The sequence below is a fragment of the Bombus huntii genome, chromosome 5 (assembly GCF_024542735.1).
Source record: "Bombus huntii isolate Logan2020A chromosome 5, iyBomHunt1.1, whole genome shotgun sequence".
NCBI lineage: Eukaryota > Metazoa > Arthropoda > Insecta > Hymenoptera > Apidae > Bombus > Bombus huntii.
The window spans coordinates 15,576,710-15,602,980 of NC_066242.1; the positions used below are offsets into that span (position 1 = coordinate 15,576,710).

Below are 26,271 nucleotides of genomic sequence, written 5' to 3' on the forward strand. Positions count from 1 at the left end.
CTTTTTTACATATTTATCTTCCATTTCGTTCGGAAGTCAAGTTCAAAAGTTCCTTCATCAATGTGTCTGTTAGCTCGTGAGTCACTCAGCTTGTGAGTGAATCGGTACACCCATGTGGTTGCAATTTTTGCAGGGCAGCTCTGCTGTTAAGTCGAACACCGTCCGTGATTTATGCTCGTAACTTTATAAAGAACGTTATGCGATACGTTTATGGATATAACAGCGTGCGCGGATCGTGAGATCTTTCGGGCGTCTTATCGAGGGTGGAGGTTGTGGCTAAAAAGTACGAAAGAACAGAAAGTGGACGGCGAAGATTACGAGATGCTTTCACCGCTTATCGAGTTAAAATTTCGTGAATCCTACAACTCGCGTGACAAAACGGCATTCGCACGGTTATAAGCAGCGTCATGAATATGCAAGTCATTTTTCTCTTTCTTTTTCTCTTTCTTCCCTTTCCGTTCCTTTTTTCGCTGGTAACCCGTGAAAGCTGTTTATTAAAACAGCTGTGCCTTGTCCAGGTGTTCGCCACCTTTTTCTGCAACTTTGTTAGATTAAGCGCACCGGTGTGAGACGCTCCATGATCACCGGTCATTTTATCTACTCTCCTTAATTATTTCCAAATTTAGTGATTTACATTTCCGTAACCAAAGCACCAAATGTGTACGATCTTGGCGTTCGCAAATTTGCCGATGACACGCGATTTTCTCGTGCGATTTTAATCATCGCGCTCCATGACTGTTACTGCAGGTACCGCATTCTATAATACAATTTAATGCCCCGTAAGCGAACCAACTTGTTCACGTTTTAAGCTTATACAAAATTTAGCGAAATCCTAAAACGTTTATCAACGTCTTTGCCACATTATGCGGTCTTTGGTCCAGGTAAATATTTGACACTTATTTTAGTAAGAATAACGATTAACTTGGAGAAATTTGAGAGGTTCAATTTTTAAGTTTTTTCAAAGTTCTAGTAAACTTTATGATACGAATATTAAAATGCAAAACCGGGCCATACGATAATAAGGAAATGTAAGAAACCCCAAATTCTGAATCTAGAGAAACCTTTCTAACGATGCGTAAACACGTCACAGTGCTACGAGTAAAAGTTGTGTGAAACTTCTTAAAGGGTTATGTGGTCGGTTAGTCTCGTTAGTTTCTGCCGACGACTACTGCGACAATCCGCTAAACAACGTTTAGGAATAATCATCAGGAATTGCCTGAATCGGACATGAATCCGACTAGTCACAATTGTGCCGTTCGATTGCTTGCAGGCGTCGCACTGGTACAGCTATGAGGGGCGGAAAATTCTTCATCTTCAATAAGAAGCTTCTTTGAGCATCGCTTTGTCCAGGATTTGCACACTGGTTCTGGAGAAAGGCTTCGAAAACAACAAAGGGAAAAGAACAAGAAGAAACTAAACCATTCGATCGACTATATCCGAGTCCTAGCTGTCTGCATCGAGTCGATCTTTTTTCTTAAAAATTCGCTTTTCTAATTGGAACTTGCAAGAAGAGCCCTAAGATCGATCTATAAAACCGTGGATCGAGGATCGCGATTTACTATCGGCCAGGAACAGAGCATGAAGCCGGAAGATCCGCAAACCAGGTCGTTGAGCAGTCATTAAACCAGCTGTGACCGCAGTTCATCGTGCTTGTTAATCATTTGCACAAGGTAGAAAGTCGAAATCGTCACGGAACTATAATATATTGCATAGCTGGAAGCCTGAGTCACGATTCTTGGTAGAATGATATTTGCAAGTTTCGCGCGATCCTAACGATTCGTCCGAGAACGAGCAGAGGTGGAAAAAAGGTCTAACGAGAGAGCAACTAGCGATTCTGCTCGAGGCAAACGATCGTTCGAGTTCCTTGGATCTGGAAGAGGAGAAGCGAAACCGTGTTGTCTGTTGTTCGATCTTGTTCGAGGTCCATCGGCTGAGATCAAACTGTTTAGAATCGCTTGACACACAGAGAGGGCCTTTGTTCGACGATCGATCGATCTGGTAGAGGTGGGGAGGCGAAACACGTTAAAGGGTGGGGTAATTTGGGAAGATTTGACGATCGTCTTCTCGATAGTACAGTCTTGCCTGAGACAGGAAGATGAAGATGAGGTGGTTACTGGTGGTCGTGCTCCTTTCCACCACAACGCTGCTGTCCTGCTGCCAACCAAATAGTGTTCGGTACAGGACAAGCCTCGACGATGACAACGACGAGATTAGGAGCAGATACGAAGCGAATTACGCATATACAAACACCGAGAAGGCTATCCCTAGGCACGGACGTCGCGAGAGGAACCTGGACGATTCTGACGATCCGTTTTACGAGCGGATCGTTTCCTACAGAAGCAACAGGGCCATCGATGCTTCCAGGTATATACTCTTGAAAAGAGCTGATTGCTTGTTTGATCAAGGATTTTTCGTTGTTAATCGATCACGCCATTACTAGTGGGTCCTTAACCCACCTTTGGTTGAAGGGAATTGTTTTTGGATACCTGAGTTATGTAAAGCGTAATAATAATTCTTTGCAAAAAATTGAGAAGAAAACGTGAAAAGAGCTTTCTCGTAGGGTTGCTCGTTTGCGGAGAAATCGGAATTGAAATGTATGGAGAGCTGCGTGCAGGAGGCGTAGGTACCATAATTTCAGAGCCGATTTGCGTGCCAACGAAGAATCCCAGAACAAAACTTTTTGCACGTTTTCTGCGCACTTTTTTGCGCTGAATAATTTCCCGTATCCCAAATCCCAATCCTATTTGTCTGTAATTTACGTTAACATTAATCTGTGTCTGTTGCGTCTAATCTATGTCTGTAATTTATACCGTAATTAATTTCTTCTATCGCCTATCTGAAAACGCAGTGTTTTAAAACATCTAATCAAGCATAATTGATTCAAATTAATCCCCCTTGTCTTTTTAAAAAATTACTATTCTCTAAGACGTATCGTTATTTGTCCAAAGCAGCAATACAATTTCCTAAGAAGAAGAATTTCTTCCCATATATAAAGAAACAAAATTTAAAGTATTGCACGTACATGGAAGGAAAAGAGAACTTGGACCTTCTTCGACTAACCCAAACACAGAACCTTCAATCCTGATTCGAACAAATCGCACCTCGCCGTACATTTTACGATACTCTCCAGCGATCTCGGCTAAATTCGTTGCCTAATGACGACAGGTCGACGGAAGCCAACGCAAAATTGACCCAGCAACCGGGCCAACTACCGAACCTCCCTAAATCGAACGCAAAACCAATCGACGTGGTTCACGAGAAGGGTCGACGAAGGGTCACAAACAAAAACGTGACGATTGGCGATGGAATTTGCCAGAGCATCGATATACGGAACAGCGCGTCTGGTTTCGGCATTATGAAGGATTGTCGCGTGATAGAGGGCTTTCTGCAGATCGTCCTCATCGAGAATAACTCCGAGACGGACTTTCAACCGATCACTTTTCCCAAACTTCGGGAGATCACTGGCTACCTGCTTCTCTATCGCGTGAATGGATTGAAGACTCTCAGCAATCTGTTCCCAAATCTCGAGGTGATCAGAGGCAACATCTTGCTGACCGATTACGCGTTCATGGTGTACGAGATGCAGAATCTACAGGAGGTAAGCATTACGTAGGTACGATTTATAATTCTGCGCTGCGAAGTTTTTACTTCCGCGGTGTGAAAAAGTAAACGAGCGACGATCGAATAATAGCTCTGTTTGCGAAGCAAATATTGTCCAGCCGTATTGGTGAAAGAGAGAACGAAAGAGAGAAAGAGAGAGAGAGAGGGAGAGAAAGTTGGTTGACTCTGGAAAAAAGAGATGGTGCTAATAATTCGCGTGTTGTTTCTGAAAATAAATCAATATTCACACCGCTGGCAAATATTTGCACAGAGAAATATCATTTTTCCGCAGTTCGTTCTGTATTCTCTGTTTTTTATTCGATCGGTGTTCTTGTTCGAAAGCAACAGATAGATAATTAAAAAAGATATTCGATTAGTATTTAGTTGAATTTAATTTTAGCCTGCTTTAAATTTAGCTGCTTTAAATTTTAGTTTCATTTCAACATAAACTATGTATCTATGTTAGAGATGGAATCAACTTCACTATGTGTTTATAATATGAATATATGTAAATGTAAAATAACTTTAGCCTCGAGAATCGTATAATAGTTTAATTATTTTAAAGTTTTGTTTTAAAGATTGTTTCTTCTCTTGAAATGACATTTTTTTTTTGCAGACACTATGGCAGTGTATCCTTAAAACCTTGGCAACTTAATCATGTGCTAACTTATTTTCTTTATTCTGCAATTTATTTCTAATCACCTCGGCGTTACGAGCCACTGCCCGTTCTTTACAGAAAGAAAATTTCCATTAAATAGACCAAGATATGTCTTGTCAATCGAGTAAAGTAAAGAATTTGAAATGCGAACCAGTTTGCAAATACAAACCACTTTACAAACGTAAATTATTATTTTTTTTTTTTTTTTTACTTATTACGTACTTCAAAGCAATACATATCGGTAGTGTATCATAATCAGCGAAGAAAATTAGTAATTATGTTATAGTGGAACCGGTTAGAGGATCAATACGAAAAACACGAGTAGATGGACGTGCTCGGATCATTTCCCACGTTCCTGACAGAGAGGCTTCTCTCCAATTTGCTTTCTGGACGTAGCTAGTTGACTCGGCGGGTCAAGTGACGTTAATTAGTCAATCGAATTAACCAGTCGTTCGACCTCTGGCTAGCAGTTAGCTTTATCGGGGCTAAATCGACGCCTTGTGGCGGAATTCTTTCTTGCAGATCGGTTTGAAGAAACTTACCGAGATCTCACGGGGCAGCGTTCGGATCGAGAAGAATCCGGCGTTGTGTTACACCACCCTCGACTGGGACCTCATCGTTTCTGCTGGGGAGAATGTTATCAAGGACAATGGGGAGGAAGCCTCTTGCCCTGGTAGTTATCGACTTATTAGTCGATTAATATTATTATTCTTTCAATTGATGAAAATCTCTTTGAGTAGAATATCATGTTACGAACATGCTGTGTTAATAATTAAAGGGCTTATGATAAAACTAATTTGCGTTCGCGTTTTGTTCTATTTCGGAAGAATGGAAGAATGTTCTAATATATTTAATTTTTGTTTAATACATTGACTTTTTTTTTAACAAAATATCCGTATAATCGGTACGTAATTACAATGCGGTAGTGTATCTAATTATTGGATTGGCAATTAAGTGATTGCGGATTTTGCCAATACCACCTAATGACAAAATCCGCAATCATTTAGTTGCCAACCGATTACGAAGATGTGGAATTATTTTTGCAGAATCGACTAATTTTCATTCGATAAGTCAAAATGTTGATTATTTTCTATAATATCGGTTTCATCGTGAGCCTTGATTTCGACTGCCAGAACGAGATATTATTTAAAGAATCGCAAGATTGAACGCCGATGTTCTTATTTTTAAGCTCGTTGATTTACAACATATCGTATATAAAGCATACTGTTACGATCAAATTTTGTTCTTTTTTTTTTTCTTTAATACGATTTTATTGAAATTACAAATCTGTATGCTTTTTTCGTGCATGTGATTAAGCGATTAATGCTGACACAGAGATCTTTGCTTTTTGTGCTTGGTGTGCTTTTTGCTTTGGAAAGGCAATCTACTGATCTCTCATTTTTATTCTTTCTATTCTTTGTGATCTTAATGAACTTCCTTTTCTTTGTTTGGTCGGTTTCATAATTAAAAGATTTTCTTTGAATTAAAGTCTTCGTAGGATCACGCCCAGACTCAAAATACTCTATAACCGTGTATATAACTCGTTAAAATATAAAATTCCACTGCTTTTGCACTAATTGGCTGTTCGTTCTTTCTTTTTTTTTTCATTTCTGTTGCAGGCGAAGAACGGTTTGGTAGAATATTAAATCCAATCTACATATAACATAGTATATAAGCATGAGAGGTATAAGAATAGGGAGGAGTAGTACTAAGTCATTGACCATTATTTTAGATGCGTATGTGTAAAGAAAAAGTGTGGAAAATCCACTACATAGATACGAAAAAGTCTTACGTGTAATTAGATATGTGCGAGGGCTTTGACGAAATGTTTTTCTTGTGGATTTGAACCGTAAGTTAAAAGTTTTCAATTGGATTACTTAAAAATATGAAAAACAGGCGGAAAAATTTTGTGGAAGTTTTTTTTTTTTTTTGGTTAAGATTAGGTTTGGAATGTTTATAAAATTATGGTTTCTGTAAGAACATAGAAAGAACTAAATATAAACTTCGCTATGTTACTTCGGAATATAAACAAATTCAGTTTTTATTCTCCAATAATTTGGTTCGATCTATTTGACGAATGATTTACTTTAAAACGAGAAAAACAAAACGAAAAGAAGAATTACTTAGAAAATGAACAAAGCAGTTTACACGATTTAGTTTTTATAGAAAATATTTAAGAAATCACGATCGTACGATTGTTGTGAATGCTTTTTCTTTAATCGTCACAAATTGAAGCAATACATTTGCCCAAGGGAGAATCGTGTATGTACCTAACGCACGTACTGTAGCAATTGAACTCGTGACGAGACTTCAAGTATGTTTAAGAGCTTCTACAAGGCGACATTACCAGTATACGATCCTCCCAACGTCGTGCTCGCATGTTAAAGATACATTAGTTCAGGTACGAGCAAAATTACCACGCAGCCATAGTTTTAATCGACTTTTCACCGCTACAGGATGTTCCCACTGTCCCGGGGGTTACTGCTGGACTTCGCAGCATTGTCAGAGAACAGAGAGGCTGGATTGTCACGATCAGTGTCTGGGAGAGTGTCACGGTCCAACGGAAAGCGAATGTTACGTATGCAAGCATTATCGGCACGAGGGGAAATGCGTGGAAACCTGCCCTAGTGATCTGTGAGTTATATTCTGCAAGCTTACTTTTCTTCCTCCTTCCTTTATATACTATCTGTTTAAAAATATTTTTATCGTTAATTTCACATAACATAAATTCGTTCTTTTAAAAATATTTTTATCGTTCATTTCGCATAGCATAAATTTGTTCTCTTGTAATCCGTAATTGTGTATCCGTTAATTTTATTCGTAAATGTAACGTTAAATATTCGTGGAAAATTGGCCGAGCGATTTAAATAATGCTGCGGAAGCTGTATTGATTTTTTTATTTATACAGAAATTCTTTCCAAAATTAATTCAATTGATTTTCAGAAGATAAATTCTTCGTTCGGTAACCGGTAATATCATTTATTTTATTTTTATAAATATATTACTACAACCTTTCTTGTGTAATGTTAATCAACGATTTAAAATAACTATATCTAAAAGTTACTCTCGTTTTTTTGTCTTTTCTTAAATCTTCTTTATTTTCACTTCTTTTTAATCGTCGATTTCTCGCAAAAGTCTTATATTTATTATTTAGCGATACCTTGTATGATTTGCCCTTTCGAACTTCGAGGGGTTCTGCTGATTACATCCTCGCGTATATCTTACTTTTCTCTGATCGATAGTAAATCTCGCAAAATTCCTGTGAAACTAACTTACAGAATGCACAAAATTCCAGCTGATTGAATTATTTCTCCGACAATTTGTATGAGTTATCGGATATCGTGCAGGAACAACGTAACACTTATGGATAGGTGTTGGAATAGCTGGAAAAAGTCTTTTCCACTGCAAAGGTGCTGAGTATTTCCATAGTTATGGAAAAAGTTTCTCTTGAAACTCTGAAGCATCCTTCCTTTGGAAAGGAGAGCGGAAGTCGCCGGTCATGCTTTCTATTCTTTCATGAACGTTATGAACACGTATAGTGGGGGGATTGTATCGCAGTGACCTTGAGCTGCTAACTGTTTCCAGCAAGCTATAGCAGCCGGATAAACGCGACACGATCTGTTCCACAGATACTCCTATCTCTCGAGACGCTGCGTCACGAAGGATGAGTGTGTACGAATGAATCGTCTAAGACGAGTATATTATGTCCTGGAAGATGGTCAGGCTTGGAGACCATTCAATGGATCCTGCGTGACTCATTGCCCTGATGGTTACGAGGATGCACTCGACGAGAACAATGTACGTAAAATATTCTCCTTTGTGTTCTCGTCCTTTACTTCGATCCCACCATACGATTAATTATTGTGTACCAACATTGCGATCAGATTGCGAGATCAAGGAAGGAAAACGGGAAGGTAAGGTATAGACCGGTCGCGTTGAACATTCGCTTCATATTTAATTCAACGCACGATGAGAAGAGAGAACGTTCGTTATTGTGGAACGCGCGCGGGTGTTAAAATACTAAATCGCCGATAGAATTATAAAACGATGAGATCTCTTGTTCTACTTGAAGAGATCAAGGGTGATGGTAATTGACAATTGTGGGCTGGCCAAAGATGATAGAGATACCAACAAACTACGGTGTGATAACGTTCTACCGTCTGATCGAAGATGTGGCTTATGAGATTGTTCGAGTGTGTTTTTTTTTTTTTTTTTTATTTATTGTAAGTCAATCGTTCTCTGAACAGCTACAGTGCGGAAATAGAGGTAGATTTTAATTTACAAAGGAAATGTCAATAGGTCTTTGTGAGTTTCGGTCAGCTCGTAGATCGTTGTTAACTTAAGTTAATAGTAATTAAAATAAGAAATCAGTTAGATTCCTATAGCAAGTGTCTTCTACAAATGGTATCGATGTATTTCTGGTAACACATACCATTCATAACACTTGGTTCTAATTACAGATGACCACGTGTCGCGCTTGCGTGAACAGCTGCCGGAAGGTCGGCCACGGCGCTCTGATCCGTCACATCTCCGACGCCCAGAGCTTCCGTGGTATAACCGTAGTGAAAGGCGCGCTGGAGTTCCAAATTCGAAATGGAAATCCGAACATAATGAACGAACTAAGCGACGCATTCGGTCGAGTCGAAGAAATTACCGAGTACGTCAAGATCACTCATTCGTTCCCCATTACCTCGTTGAATTTCTTCAAAAAGCTCAAGGTTATCAAGGGTGAGAAACTGGACATTAACAACGCCAGCCTATCCGTCTTGGACAATCCCAATCTGTCCAGCCTGTTCCCACCAGGGCAAGAAATCAGAATCGAAAATGGCCGACTCTTCTTCCATTACAATCCAAAGCTCTGCTTGTCCAAAATCATACAGTTCAGTCAAATGGTGAACATCACGAACTACACCGACCTGGAAATACAGCCGCAATCGAATGGCGAGAAAGTGGCTTGCGATATAGTGAATATAAATATCACGGTTAAAAATTTGGGACCCGATTACGCGGATTTGATGTGGGATAGTTACAAGCCACCGGAAGGGCAGCAGTTGCTCAGTTACCTGTTGAATTATATTGAGACGGAAAATCAGAACATCACGTACGAGATGAACGCTTGCGGGTGGAACAACACCTGGCAGATAGTCGACGTAGATATTCCTAAATGGAACACAACGGTTTCGAAGCATATCAGCAATCTGAAGCCCTACACTATGTACGCGGTATACGTAAAGACGTTCAACGCCAGGACCACCAAGTTCGTGGGACCAGTGGGTCAGTCGAGAATCATCTTCTTCAGGACGAAGAGCACCATTCCATCACCTCCGATGAACGCAGTATCCACTGCCTTGAGCGAGACTGAGATTCTAGTCAAGTGGGAACCGCCACTGTTCCCTAATGGGCCAATAGGATACTACATGGTCTCTAGCGTCATGATCTACGAAGACGAGAATCTAATCTCGTCCAGGGATTACTGCAACGATACGCTAGACAGTGAACTGGAATCTGAGGAAGTGGTGCCGGACGTAACCGTGAAGACGCCAGTGGTAAATCGGGTTTCGTGTTGCTCGAAGAGCACGAACAGGAATATCGTCACGTCGAAGAAGTTCGAGATTTTCTGCCACGAGAACACGACTATCAGCTACATATCGCCCGGCTGGAAGGACTACTGCGTGTACAACTCCTACAACACTGTGGACAATCAGTTCTACGAGCTGGCGAACAATCTGTCCACCCCTCGACCGGAAGAATCCAGCAGATTCGATGCATTCAAGTCCACGGGGAACGTGTTAGACAAGCACGCGGTCACGTACAACGTTAGCGGTCGAAACAATTCGTTCGTGATCAAGAATCTGCGCCATTACTCGCGCTACATCATCAGTATAGCCGCGTGCGGCGTCAAAGTCAACGAGTCGAATATGTGCTCATCGATTCAGTACACGAACACCCGAACGAGGAAGCGGAATCGTGCGGATGACGTGAAGAACGTGAAAGTGCAGGTGACTAACAACACCATCGTTGAGGTTTTTTGGGATCTGGTGAAAGATCCTAACGCCCTCACCGTTTCATACACCATCGAATACACCAACTTGGACGTGAAAGACGCGAAGAAGAGCACCGAGTGCATCCCACGAACTGGACGAAAAGATACCATCAACAGTTACTTGATCAAGAACCTGAGTCCTGGAAAATACAGTTTACGGATGAAGTCCACGTCGTTGGCCGGTGATGGTAACTTCTCGAACGTGGTGTATTTTTCCATAGGTCTGAGCAACACCACACCCATCACGTTAATAGCGTTGTTCACGTTTGGTGTTCTGTCTATGGTATTCGTCATTTTACTCGTCGTTTTGAGGCATCATCAGAAGAGGAAGAAACAGGAAAGACTGATCGCCAGCGTAAACCCTGATTACATAGAAACAAAGTACGTGATCGACGAGTGGGAGGTACCCAGGGAAAGCGTGGAGATCTTGGAGGAACTTGGTTTGGGCAATTTTGGTATGGTGTATAGAGGAGTGTACGACAAAACTACGCCAGTGGCCATCAAAACGATTTCGAAGACGGCTAGTCAGAGGGAGAAGAACGAGTTCCTGAACGAAGCCTCGGTAATGAAGAACTTCTCGACTTTTCACATAATTAAGCTCATCGGCGTGGTATCCATCGAGAACCCCCCGTTCGTTATCATGGAACTAATGGAGAATGGAGACCTGAAGACCTATCTGCGTCGGATTCGCGACACCCATCTCGTGCCGGATGCCTGCAGAATTATGAGGATGGCGGCTGAGATAGCCGATGGCATGGCTTATTTGGAATCGAAGAAGTACGTTCATCGAGACTTAGCTGCGCGGAATTGCATGGTGTCGAAGAACTTGGTGTGCAAAATCGGTGACTTTGGCATGGCCAGAGACGTTTATGAAACGGACTACTACAAAATCGGTAGGAAAGGCCTTCTTCCGATCAGATGGATGGCACCGGAGAATTTGTCAGACGGTGTGTTTACGTCAGATTCTGACGTCTGGTCGTTCGGTGTGGTTCTTTATGAGATTTTAACTCTCGCAGAGATTCCTTACCAAGGTTTCTCTAACGAGGAAGTGCTCAGCCATGTGTTGCACAAAGGGACTCTAAATATTCCACGTAATTGTCCCGAAAATATCCAGAAGATCATGGAGAAGTGTTTCAAGTGGCGACCAAACGACCGTCCCACGTTCATGGAGATCGTGTCAGAGCTGGAGCCGTTTCTTGGCCAAGATTTCTACGAGAAATCGTTCTACCACTCGATGGAAGGTGTGGAGAGCCGAAACTCGGGTATGAAGAAGCCCTATCATCACGCAGCTCCTATCAGATTTCATTGGGGCAACGAGACGGCCAGGTGGGTAAAGGAGTTCGAGGACAACGTGACGCTGTTGGATCAGACGAAAGCCGGCACCAGCAGGGGACGTATTTTTAAGAATGGCTTCCAGCATTTCGGTAATGTAGCCAACATGGAGGACGTACCCCTCGATCGATGAAGTTCTACGGTCAGTCTATAATAGCGAATTTTTCAATGGCGTAAGTGTATTCGTCCGGGACAAGTCCCCGGCAAGTCACAAACTCGTTTAGGTACGATGTACAAAGGATACTCAGGGCAATGAAACGTAAACGAGGGCCCAACGAGTTCGGCAGACGGGAATAGGCAAGGATTTTTTTTCTGTCTCTTGCCAGCCTGACAAGTTCAGGACGACACTTGAAAAGATTCGTCTGTCGGTGCTCGTTGATTTCCAATTAGGACCTTAATGGCAACGAGCGACTAAGAATATCTTCACAGCTTTTCGTGCATACGTTCTTCGCTCTAACCGAGCGCTAATAGTATGTATAATGTTTAACTTAACCAAAAGCGTTTGAAGACAGAGTCCAATCAGACGCGATGTTTTTCTTTGATTTCTTTTGTTTTTCTTCTTAGAAAGCGTAACCAAAAGCTCTTAGCTCCTCGGCCATGCAAGCCTACGAACTTTGTTCATTCCTTGAAAGGATTATATTTCGTTTCGTCCTTTCACATGGATATTTCTTTCTGTTTCTCTTCTACTTTTTCTCTCTAGATTAGTAGATAATGTTTTAGGGACACGCGGTTTTTTTTTTTTTTTTTTTTTTTTTTTTTTGTTAACTTGCAGTCTCCTGCCGCTCAAAGAACTGACTAATTATATGTGCTAGGTACGAAGTTGCGTAGAGTTCGTAAGCCCAGGTACAATGAATTCTTTGTTGTTTGATACTCGTTGCATTTTCATCAACTCATTGTTCGAAACTGCCCTGTCTAAACTTGCCAAGTTTGGTGCTCGTCCAAGATCAAATTTTTGATTGTGTACATTTTTATAAAGGGAACATTACTGACTGTTAGTTATTAGATCCAGAAAAATAGACGGAAATAACAGAGACTCAAGAGACTCCGAAGGAAAACATTTTTCTACAGATAACAGTAATTTGATTGTATGCTTCGATGCATAAACGACTGGAAATGCTGAGTAACAATGAATTCACTGTATTCACGCGCAGTTTTTGCGAAGAAGAAAGTGGAAGAAGACACATTCGCGTCGTAGGTACTTTCTTCGTCGACCGTTTCAAAACGACGCGACGACCGATCGAAAGTTCAAAGCTCATCGAATCGCGTTGTCGTGCTCCATTTGCCAAGTGGGACTCGATGTGTCAAGATTTATGGATGCTTATACATATCTATATCAACGTTCTATCAAGAGAGGAAGACTTAGCAATACCATGAATTAAAAAGAAAACTCCCTCTTTTTCACACTGTTGCAATACTCTAAGGTTCCAAAATTAAGCAGAGTTCGTTTCCATTTTTATACGAACGACGTCAGTCAGGTTTTCCGAAAAAAAAAAGAAAAAAAAAAGGTGGACTAAAAATGCTATTCGCGAAACGATCTCTGGATCACCAAGAAAATCTGGCGGTGCAGCCAAACGGTAAAATAATTTGATTAGATATTACATCACCGCGACATATCGAATCCATTGATTTACTTTCTTTCTGACAGTAGAATCGTTGAAGAAATTGCAAAAGTTTGAAACAACGTACCATTCGAACTCGTGCTACTGATCTCTTCTATTAAACAAACGAATTTACTTTCACTAAAATCTTATAAAATTTAGGCGGATGTATACATTGATTAATCACTTGCTAAATTCTATACTCGCAATCTGACAACAGAATGCTTCCAAAATTTAAGAAACTCTTACATTTTCCCTTTATTCGATCTATAAAGTCAACTGATGAAAATGCTCGAGCAATTTCCCTATATCCAGTTTTACGTCCATTCTGTGATCTTTTTCTAAATCCTATTCCCTTCCAGAAACTTCCGATTCATTCTGCGATTCGTTCCATCATGAAAGAACGATCGAAAAGAGAGGCAAAGAAGCAGCTGCACGGCGATGCACCGCCACCCCATTTCGTCCACGAATCGATCCCAGACTGTGTTCATAGGACAGAGTCGACCGGAAGCCGACAGAAAGAGAGAGGAGATAGAGATAGAGATTGAATAAAGGGGAGGGGGAAGGGAAGGGAAGGGAAGGGGGGTAATTTAGGCGATCGTCGAGCGCTCGAGAATCCATAGACAGACACACTGATCCCCCTCCGCACGTACATAGTACACATATGCATACCAGAGTTCCTTGTTCAGATATACGTATATAGTTTACGCGAGTCGTGCCCGTGTGCGCGTGTACACATATTTTATTCGCGGAGGAAGATAATGGTTATACTTCCGGGGGCACATGCGCGCTAAGCCGCGTTTCCATCGTGCAACGTATACGTTGTTCTAGGTAAAAAAGAAAAGAAAGAAAAAAAAAAAGAAAACACTTGCAATAAGCATGCCAACAATCTTCTTGCAATAAGTACTGAATATAATTAAACGTATAAAGAATAGTTAAGCGTTGTAAGCGTGTATAGCGGCTTCGGTAAATGCCAAGGAAATCTAAGAGACAGAAAAAGAGTATATCTCTATTTTATTGTAATGATATATATATATATATATATATATATATATATATATATATATATATATATATATATATATATATGAATATATATGTACACATAATAGGCACACGTTCGGATAAGTATTTTTTCGGCTGCAGTATATATATATATATATATATTCACTCTTTGACCGATCGACATACACACTCGCAAGGGGAATGAAAGAAAAAGGGGACAGAAAGGTGTACGCGTATCATGGCGCACGAATACATTGGCGCAGGTACAGACAGAAGTTCCAGAGAGGCTTTTATCGACGGACGTTGCGAAAAGTCGTCCACCAGAAAGATTATGTTCTTTCCGGTTATTGAACGATAACAGTCTCCGTTTCCGATTTCTCGCTCTTTCATTATATCGAATGGAGACATGAATTGAGTCGGCCCGAGGTATTAAAATTCGAGTCCATTTCGTGAAAGAGAATTTATGATATGGTTATGTACTGGGTGTTCTTTCTTGTCGAGTTTGATCGTTTCGAATGGTTTGTAGTAGTATTAAATTTGTTTAGTACGCCAAAGTGGTAGTAACTTCGTACGTATTTTTTTTTTTTTTTTTTTTTTTTTTTTTTTTTTTTTTTTTTTTCGAACGTCATTTGATTTCCTTTTCTGCTTTTCTGTAGAAGTCGTAGACGCTCGCGAGACATAGGTGATCGATGCAAAATCTCTGACAAAGCGTACACGTTCTCGCACACAGTATTAATGTACACTTACATCGTTGCATCGATTAAGAATGGTAACACGGAGTAATCACGATTTTATCAGCATTGCATAACGCTTAAAGCAAACGAAAGAAATCGTAAGTTTTCATTTCTTGAATATTTTCACTATATAACGATATTCGTTGAAATTCTCTCGTATATTTATCATAAAAGTGTATTACGGTGGCGCGAATAATTTTTTAAACATTTATGTGAATCGATAAAAATTGAACACCTTGTACGTACCGTATCATGCATTGCAACCTTTCGTTTACCTGGATCAACTTCACACGCAGATAAAAGAGTATATATATTATAAATATATCATATGTTATTATTACTATTATTACTATTATTATTATTATAATTTCTATGTTTATACATATATGTAAATATTTAACTTATTTTTATTTTATATTCGATTCGCGAGCGTAGCTCGTGTCCCGTTATTACTAATTCTAATCGTTTGCTAGCGCACGCATAGAAGTTCCTTTAATTTAGCAATATTTCAGCGGTATGTCGTTCGATTTCGTCAAATATTTACCGTAATTTATCCGTGCTAGCTTTAACATTAACGATAGCGATTTGAAAAACGGAGAATAAGGATGCACATAGTCGGAAGTCTGACCTGCGCGAATACCATGTACCTTCTCGTTCTTTTTCATTTTCTATTTTAACCCTTAACGGTTGTCATACACGGACGTTCGTTCACCGCAGCACATCTTTCTTTAACTAAAAAGTTCACCAAGTCAAACAAACTGGACTAAACGTATTATTATCGTTCAACGTTAGACGAATAGTTCGCAGCAGTTAGTTCAGTAGTATTATGTATTGCAGCACGATGATATTAAGATAAAGCGGGCTACAGTGAAATTTCACTCGCCGTAGCCTTCAAAAAGGATAGATAGACTTTTAAACCGACGAAACGGTTTTAAACGGGGAAAATATTTGACAAACGAAAGTGCGTGGTAAATTAATTTTACCATAAACTACCCTACGATTAGCAGTCAGGCAGGTATTACGTAGGATAAAACGTTACTAAAAGAATAATAACGATATGAGATAGTCGTGTTTTATCGTTGAGATATTTGATCTCCGCGGTTTAATATCTTCGCCAACACAGATATACGAGATTCTAAAAGCATAGAACTTTCTTCGTTTTAAGATTAAACCGTGCAACCGTGTGAATAATCTCTTGAAGGAATAGAGAACAGTCGAATGGAAACAAGCAATCTTACTTACGATTAGTTAGGAAGCATCGCGAACACGTTATGTACCCTAATGGCCGATCACAATGAGTTTGCCCCGTTGTTGCAACCATTTCTAAACTATTCCGTCTTTATTTTCTCGACCTATGTGCATACGGTTCTATCGATACGCTGTTATTTACTGAAAACCGTTCTAATTTGGAAACATTTGAATTAACTAGTTGCGAATTGATTCGGTTGTTTAAATTAAACTAAATCTTCCTTGCGCCAATGTTTGATGAGATTAAGCATCGGATGTTATTAAAACCGCTGACAACTATAATCGACAATTAGAAAAATTTAATTGGATGAAAGAATGAGTTAGAGAGCGAAGCAGGATTAAGATGGGTTTGTTAATGAACAAATTTATTTGATTACAGCGATACCGGTGTTCAGATAAGGCAATATTCAGTAAATAACGCGTACAAGAGAATCCTTGAAATCGAGTCCTGAGATGTTCACCATCGCACACGTTGTATATATTATTGTGTAACAAATAGTGATAATAATGTTAACATAACGATTCGTATCCGGATAGAACGATGTAGGAACGATGTTGGCTCGATATTCCTTGAAATTTCGATAATTAGACGAATCATAGACCAATAAATAATAGAGGATAAATGTTTAAATTCGCGGCATTGTATATACTAGGGTGTCCTAAAATATTTAGTCGAATGAAATGAAATTTGAACGAACGACGACGTGTAACGAAAAAATTGATTTTGAAGTTTCGATCGCATGCGATATTGAAAAATATTTTTCATATTATAAAAAAAATGTTTTTTCATATCTCCGGGGGATCTTTATCTTTTATTTACTATGAATTTTCACGTTTTTTTTTAAGAACTAGTAAGGCAGAAAGATTTCAATTTAAAGATTCTAAAATAAATTGGAATATTCTGAGCTTGTCGAACGTTGTCTACGTTGATAAAAAAAAAAAAAAAAAAAGACCAATGCGATCGAAATTGTAGAAACAATATTTTGTTCCTCGTTGTTGATCCTCGAATCCATTTTCTCTCATATTTGACTGCATATTTTTCGATGCTACGTTTGAAACGTTAATCGTTAACGTACTAATTCCACTAAATTCTTCAGGAAGGGTCTTTTTCTCTCTTTCTCTCTTTTTCATTGTGTTCCATGATATCGACAATGTGTATAATGATATTAAAAGCGACGAAGAAGAAACTAAAGAAGTAAAAAGAAAAAAAATGTGTAAAAACGAAATTAAAATTTTGCCACTAAAATATGCTAATGAGAAAGAGAGACTGGAAACTGTATAATAATATTCTCGAAAATCAAAATATTCTAATGGGCATTAATCGTGTGTATTTATCGTGAGCCTCGTGTTTGAATAATAAACGACTATTTTTTACACGTTGCAATAAGTAGAAATTTAAAAATCGTGTAAATAAAAGAGAATAAACATTTCGAATAACTAGAAGAGGAAGAGAGAGAGAGAGAGAGAGAGAGAGAGAGAGAGAAACTTGTATCGAATCAACGTTTGTGGAAAGTAAGTAAATAAATGAATAAGAGAAAAATATAGAACCCTTAGGGTGTATATGAACTAAAATTAAAAAATTAATTAAAAGGGAAAGGGAATATCGAAAATCGAATGCCGGGCCAACGCATAAAAGACTAAAAAAAAAAAAAAAGAAAAAAAAAAAAAGAGCAGTGAACTACGTTCTATGTGGGTGATCGATTTTATTAAAGTATTTATTATTGCCGCCTAGTGCCTGAAGGCAGGAAATCGTTTCGCGTGCATTTCCCGATACGTGGAAGCACGTGTTTCCATCAGGAAACGCGCGAGGGGAAGAGTTTTTCGTTGATGCAGGTGATCAGTGCCGTAACTAGAACTAACTTCCTTAATGAGTCGTTAACAGCACTATTACTGAATTGTTGAATCATTAAACGAAGGATCTACGATCTTGATCTATTAAACTCTAGGCAGTGGAACGATTTATAAAAATTACATGGACGCGACTTTAACGAAGGTAAATTAAACTATATTATAATAATAAATACTTCGCAAATGTTTGCTATGCGATTCAAAGATACGAAAATTATTTCTATGATATTCTTCTATCGATTAATCGTACGGTATTTTTATTGGAACACGAGCGAGTAATTAATTAATTAATTAATAATGCCATTTATATCTAACAATCCTCCTTCAATTTCTTCAAATTTCATTCTTTCAAACGTCGACGAAAAACACATTAGCCAAATTCTTGGCACGTTCTTTCCGTCGTTAAGGAAATGTTAGATTTAAATAGCGTAAATCGTCTGGCACCTCTCGATAGGTTAATCCGAGTCCTTTTCGTTTCGATCTAGTACACACGCCACTTTCTATCTATCAGATATTAGATCACATTCTTTGAAATAGACTGCAAAAACAATCAGGTGCGAAGTAAAGTAGCGAAAGGTAATAAGACTAAATAAAAAAAAGAAGAAAAAAAGATGATAGATAGAGGTTCACAGTGCGGCCTAGTGCCACTGATCGCTTTCACACGACCTATACAACTTTCGATGTACATATTGGATTGGCAACTAAGCGATTGCGGGTTTTGTCAATACCATCTAATGACAAAATCCGCAATCACTTAGTTGCCAATCCAATATGTCGTGTTTTCTCGCGTTAATTTATCGAATGTTAGAATGTTAGAATGTTAGAATGTTAGAATGTTAGAATGTGGTCCAATCGCGCATTACGTTTGCGATACGCATCTGTATCGGTTCTCGTGTACATAAATAGATTTTCTGGATCTAGATTTAGTAACTATGAACAGGGTGAGCACAAGCCTAGCTTGTCGAGTCTGTCGACGAACGATCAGTCAAGTAAAAGAAATCTCTTAATTCGTTTCGCAGGCAAATATCCTAATTTAGTGAGCAGCACTGAAACGTAGACACACACACGCTACGAAGCGTGTGCGCAGCACCTTAGTTGCCTATACTGAGTAATCATAGACGGTTAATTAGCGTGAGGATGAATTTCCGTGAAGTGTCCCACGGTGAATCAGGTTCAGAAGGCGTCGTTCGACGCTTTAAATCGATAAATTAGTCGTAAAAGAGGCGAAGCAACATCGGGCGTGAGTCGTGCTGGTTGCTCTGATGACTTTCGTTTAAATCTCACCGACTGCACTGCTTCCTGAATGTACAGGGTGTTTAGGAGAAAAGCTCTAAGATTTTTCTCACTCGTATTATTCATTCGGATGAATAATTTGCTAAATTATCTTCGATACGACTTGTTCCTTTGCAAGAAATGTTTATTTTTTTATAGGCAATTGTATACTTTGACAAAATACTCATACGTGTACTATAAATCCATCAAATCCGATCATTGGATATTTACGAACAGTAACGTTAACTCGCTCATCGATCGCGCGAATGTTGCATCGAAGTTAGAGAAAAGAAATTATACTTGGAAATATTACTTGGCAAAGAGAAAAGAAAGTTCCTTGCTTTTCTATCATCTTTTCTGATATTAACGATAATCTATAATTACGATACCATGTTGTTTCCTCTTACGTACTCTTTGTTCCATATACTCGTATTCTCAGATCGTTTATTTCCTTCTTTGAGTATTATACCGATCAGACGTGCTCTATTCTTCTCGGTGAGTAAAATATTTCGTTGAAATAATTTCATTGATAACATTAACGTCTTGGATCCTTATTTTTCTTTTCCACGCTCTATAGCAACGTATACGGTCTTGTTGATTCAGTATTTTTCTTTTTGCTACTTGGTTTTATAGGGTCGTTTTCCTTTTTCTCTGAACGTGGCGCTTGGCCGTTGTTCATCGAACGAAACTGATTAAACGACAGGCCACTTCGGAATTTGTGATAGTTCTAGTTACGGTACTAGTTGTAAGCGTTCATATAGTATGTATAGGGTGCGCGAATGTACGCACAAGAAAAAATGCGCGCCGCGTCTAGTAGAATTTCAATGGACTGACACCGAAGATTTAGTTTTTAAATTGTATAGGTATATAGCGCCTCAAATATTCCTTCGTTCGAACGACTGGCCTTCGATAGAGAAATATTCGCGGCAATTACGAGTATCGTAAGAACCTTTGCAACCGCCTGTACATAGTTCCGGCGGTCTTCATTTTCGATGTGTTTTTTTTCTAAAATTGAAGCGCCACTTCTTCTGAAAAAAAAAGCGTGATCTGGGAATCGGAAGAGGAAATTATGTTTCAGTTCCGAGTGTCGAATAACATTATCTATAGATTATAAATCGTTGAACGTTCTTTGGTTTCTTCGAGATTAAGAGCGAGCATAATCGTTAGTTATTACTATCGCGAGTTTGGATCGAATCCAAAAGCTTTGATCAATTTCTCATTTTCTTGATATCCGTTGAAATGTTAAATGTAAGATAAACGATTGTACGTATGGTTTTGTTTGACGCGTAAAATCACCAAGATTGTTCAATCGATCGACGTTCGATTTATGTTTAACCGTAAAAGTAATTTTTTTTTTAAGATTCGTTCCAACGCCTTCTTCAGGTTTCGTTAGGTTCTTTTTCAAACATCTTCGTATAAATAGATTCCTAATAAAAAAAATTACGTAAAACGAATACTGCCTAAGCACGATCAAACTATATAAATATACAAGCAAGAAACCATAGAAAATAATTTCTATCGTCTCAAGGTACTAGGAGCAATAAAAAAAGGTACAACGTAAAAATTAACTTAGAGAAGTTTAACGAGATAAGATTCGAAATCCAAGATTCCTGGATCGCGAATAGCCTGCAAGACTAAACTTATTATAATACAGCTTGAACTCGGAAATCAGAAAGAGAAAAGGATAATTGAGAGGCTGTGAAAAGAAAAGTATTATGTACGGTACTATGGAAACTATACTATCTATGTACCGTTTTTCGTAAACGTTTAAACACCAATACGTTACAAATAAATAAGAAAATTTACACCGATAAATATCGTATAATAGTTTGAATATAAACAATTTGATTAGACCGATTTGAAACTTCTTTTTTTCATTAGTTTATATTTCTTTTTGATAAAATTCACGTTTTTCCGTCATCGAATCCCTCAATTATCCTTATGGAAATAATCGATCGAAGGAAAATGTTAACGTTAATTTCCGATCGATTTCCGGCGTATTTTTATGCAGACTGCTCGGATATTTAAGATTCTTCTACTCATCTACCACACGTAACCAAAAGCGACAGGAAACTTCAATTTTCTCGATATACAGAAAAGAAAAAGGGGAAAAAAGAACTCGAGGTGCATAGTCCTATATTTTATACAGACCTTGTTACCTTAAGTATATAATATCGATAATAAGCAGCATGTATACGCGTATAACGATTCACCGAACTATACTATATCGTATAACGATAAAAACTATAAAACGTTATAGATATAACGATCTAACGAATACCTATATACATAATTTCCTTTTCTTCGTCTTTTTCTTCTTTTCTTCCTTTTAAGGATCGTGTACAATCGGAGCACAGGTGTTCGTTTTTTTTTTTCTAATTAATTATTCGATATTCGTTTTCTTTTTTATTTATGATCGTTAAACATAGAAGTTAAGAAGCTATTCCTCTAGCAACGAATTATTTTGCTCGCTCAGTGGATCATCGAGTTTATTACTCGTTAAATAGGGAATAAGAGCGACATCGTGAAAAGTAAAATATCGCTATGATGCAGCATGCTACTTGCGATTTTATCGCGCGTGATTTTTCGTTCACACATTTCTCGAAGCAATAGAAAGCAACGATGGTTGCAAAAATAGTTTCGTATGGAATGCAAGGGATGTTTCTGTCTTCTGCGAAAAAGAGGAATTTGTTTTTCTTTTGGTTTGAAAGTGCGCGTCGAGGCGTGTGCCGTGTTCAGGCAGAAGAATCTCACGAATTGAACAACCCGTTTTCAACTTCGTAGCACTTTCGTTAATTCGTAAGAATTGTCACATATCCGCCACAACGTCAGCCGCCAATTTGTCGTCAATAGTCATCCGAGACATTGACTAGATCGCCCGTGTTAAACTGCATTTAAAAAAAAGAATATTCATATATATAAATAAATATATTGTTCATGAAATCCATTCGGAAGATTTTAAATCATTGGTAACTTTGTGCTTCGTACATTTTCACATTGTATAGAACACAGTGAGAAATGTAACTAAATCGATAAGTCTAATGTTTCCGATCTTTTTTTTTTTTTTTTTTTTTAATCTAATTTAAAAGAAATTGTTTTAATGAATTTTATTTATTTAAAAAATCACGTTATACGAAATTGAGTCAGAAATTTGTCGAATGACATTTGAATATTATTCGTGAACGATAAAAGCTTTCCCCGAGGGCGCTTGATCCTTAATTAATAGATAATCATAATTTATTATTTATCCCGTATGGGTGAATCCTCCCAAACGTTCCCCCTCGGTTTTTCGAAAGGTTTCGCGATTCCAGCGTAACCCATTATCCGTCAGAATTGTTGGAAATGTATATTTACGACATGAGATATCGCCTAACTGTGTTGCAATTTTCTCAAATGAAAAAAATAAAATAGAATCGAACGATCGATAGAGGAAAAGTTATATAGAACTGACGGATAATGGGTGAAGATTTCATTGAAATTCTGAGGATAATATCGAAGAGATGAGCCGGAGAACGCGAGGAGAAACCAAAATCCAGACCTTTCCATAAGAAACGTTATTCCTAATCAAAAAAATCCTGCCATACCGTGTCTTCCAAGACAGAGATTATTGAATAGCGAATTAGTTTAGTATTTATACACGGTTTTGCGCCGCTATCTGTGTTGCGAACTCGCCCAAATCGACTAATTATTATCGATGAATGGATATTATAGAAACTGATCACATTCCGATACATGGGAATAACATTGGAATTATTATTCTAATTTTGATAATATCATTGTACCGAATTTATAAAAAAAAATATCTCGTGTCGCGACGCTCAAACTTTTACATATATTTCGATCTTCCTCTCGTTTTAATAGAAGATGGGATTTATAACGTTTTAGAAAGATGTTCGACGTAAAATTCAAATGATAAACCGTGCATACCGATAAGAATCTCTTTCATATTTTACTAGAAATTGACATTTTTTCTTCGAGTGAAATTGTAACAATCACATTGTCGATAATCAATCAAGCAAAACTATTGTCTCGCGCGTAGATCATTTGAACGATGAGTTTACTGGATACGAGGAACGTTGTAGGAAAGAAATAACGAATAATAATAATAATAATAATTATGGGCTAGCAATATTCGATAACGATGAAAAACCGTACCCCTGTAATCCGAAATAAGTTAAGTTGTCGTTTTATCCTGTTAAAGAAGAAAAAGTAGCGAACGTGCGAGCATTGAGATGAATGAAAGAAATAAGTCTGATTGCCTGTGAGGTGAAAGAAGTAACGCGCGAATATTTTACGACGCGGAAAGAAAGAGTCGGCGAACGTCGTTGTCAACTTTCTTACGGCGAAAACGATGATGCACGCGCACGCGTAAAAAGAACATGTTTTTACACTGTGTAAGATACGAGTTTTAACGATTGTGTAAGAAAAAAAGGTTCTATCCGGGGGAAAAATTGGCGGTGGTGTGAAGAAAAAACCAGAGACATCGAAGATAAAATTGTTCTGAAATAATTATGATACGATTAATGAGAACACTGCACCACGATTACTTGCGACACTCGATGTGTATTTAAAAAATAAGTCCTTCTTTTCACGAGTTGTATCGGCTGAGAATCTAATTTGGTAAAGAAAAATCAAACACTATATCGTTTGTTGCTATATGTGTTCGAAATACAGTTATTATTGTTCTTGTGGTCAAGATACGAGAATCTAATATAAAATTGTTTTAAAATGAAAAAGAAATGTATAAGAAATCCGAACGTTTCGTATGATATTCCCTAAAATGCATCACATACATACAAGATCGTGAAATTTCTAATTTTATCGGTAATCTGCCCTTTACTAACTTATTTGCGTACTTTCGTTTCGAGTTTCAACGTGAAACTCGTTCGATTTCTTCGATATCTCCTGTTAATACCCCTTGCCGGACCCGCCACACCTAATCACACAAATGTACATACTTATATTGCACTAATTTTAGTATTGCCGCTGAGTATTATAACTAGTCACATAAGCCAAAAGTTTGTTACTCTCGCAAAGTTTTCTTTTTTCTCAGTTTTGTAATAAAGGAGGATGAGTAAAGTCCTTAAATTGAACTTACGCGTTATTCACAATCCCACCCTTATGTTTCCTATTTCTGAAATTTTTTGTATGTTAAAAAATACAAAATTTAAGTAGACAGAGTGAAAAGTTAACAGTGGAAAGCAAATAGAGTAAATATCAGTTTTAAGTCGTACAAATTTATTTTAAATATAATTTCAAATAAGTAATTATTTAATAATTAAACGGATAATTTCAAATAAAAACTATCATTAGTTTTACTTTATTTGTTTAACTTTGGATATATCGTGTCATTACATGTCATACGTTAACGGCTAAATTTAATGAGAAGTAAAGTTACAAGTGGCATTCAGGCAAATAGGATCTTCAAATTTCCCGCCTATGTTCGACAAGCAAACATGGAAGATAACCATTAAAATCGATTAAATATCTTAATGTATTTCATTCAAATAGATTCTTATCGCTATTTCATAACTTCATATAAGTACTCTTCCATTTACTCAACTTTATTGTCTTTAAATGTCGGAAATTTCAAAACAGTCACTTACCATTTGACGAATAACCTTGATCGTAAATAATTTGAAGTCTGTACTTGACGTCATAAACTTGTGTTACACCCAAATTACGTATAAATGCAACGTACTTTTGTCCTCGAAATTATCGATAATTGGTATAAATAGAAAAATATTTTTAATGTATTCGTTATCATAAAATTTTTTCGCGAAATGTTCGTTTTTACTTGATCGTTGACTAGACTTCGTCCGCGATTTGACAAGCATTGATATCTCGTAGAATCGTAGAAATATATCACGTTACTTTTAGAGTTTAATGCAAGATGCAACCACAAATGCATCAAGGGAAGAACACTAGCAAAATTTATGGAACGATTGAAATATTTAACGTAAATTTAAAAGGTATATTGGAAATTGGAATCGACGAAGACACCACCACAAGCTTCGATCGCGAACCGCGTTTGCAACGATAATCGTTCGAAGGCAGTTCAAATTGTTTCCAACGAAGTCAATTGCATATCATTAAAAAAAAAATCAACTTAATTATTAAAAAATTTAATATAGTATTGTATTAAATTATTTTTAATAATTATAAAGCTTGAATTACATCACAAAGATTAATAAAGAATCCAGTTAAAATTAGTCAGTGTAAATATTTTATCCGTGATATTATCGACTTGCGCAGATTTATCGACGGTTGATACAAACTGGTCATACACGAAAACTCAAATGAACGACGATAGATAAATATTACCACCGAATTATTTAATCCACCTGTGTTATCACAGGTATTATCCTCATCATAGCCATACATATTGAAATATTACAACGAGTTTAACATTTCAATCGGCTTCCTTCGATAATAAAACTTGTAGAATATCAATATCGATCGAATAATAAAGAAAGATTATAATATCTGTATCTTCTCGTTTTCCATACTAGAGAAAATTATATTTAACGCTATGATTCACACATTTTCAAGGCTAATATCAGGATATTAAGAACCTTTTAGAACAATTCTCTAAAGCAAATGGCAACTAAAATTGTTCTCGCGTCTGAATCGGGCTAAAACAACGCTTTAGTGACCTAAAAGCGAAGGTCGTTTCTCATGCAGTTACGCTCGACGTAATTACCTCTTAGGAAACAACACTACGAGCAAAATATTATTACGAAAGGTAAGATTGACGTCTTTGTACAAGCAGCGGGTCTTAAACTGGTAGGTGAGAGAGTTTATAACATATCTAAGAAACATACGATACAAAGTTACATTGTTATTTCAATATAGATTTAATTAATTTTCTTATACAGACAATGCAATCGAAAATATCGGTAGACATAGTCGACACATTCATTGAAAAAGAAC

At 37.7% G+C, this 26,271-nt stretch overlaps 1 protein-coding gene across 3 annotated transcripts in view; it reads left to right on the forward strand.

The window, feature by feature from the left end:
- LOC126866091 (insulin-like peptide receptor) overlaps nucleotides 1-24,431 on the forward strand; it is a 43,976-nt gene extending 19,545 nt beyond the window's left edge. For all 3 annotated transcript variants that reach the window (XM_050619220.1, XM_050619221.1, XM_050619222.1), the window contains exons 3-8: nucleotides 1,271-2,364; nucleotides 3,166-3,598; nucleotides 4,781-4,931; nucleotides 6,715-6,892; nucleotides 7,888-8,056; nucleotides 8,719-24,431. In XM_050619220.1, coding sequence (XP_050475177.1) covers nucleotides 2,096-2,364; nucleotides 3,166-3,598; nucleotides 4,781-4,931; nucleotides 6,715-6,892; nucleotides 7,888-8,056; nucleotides 8,719-11,766 — 4,248 coding nt within the window. In that variant the 5' untranslated portion in view covers nucleotides 1,271-2,095 and the 3' untranslated portion in view covers nucleotides 11,767-24,431. The remainder of the gene's footprint in view (nucleotides 1-1,270; nucleotides 2,365-3,165; nucleotides 3,599-4,780; nucleotides 4,932-6,714; nucleotides 6,893-7,887; nucleotides 8,057-8,718) is intronic.
- The last annotated feature ends 1,840 nt before the right edge of the window (nucleotides 24,432-26,271 follow it).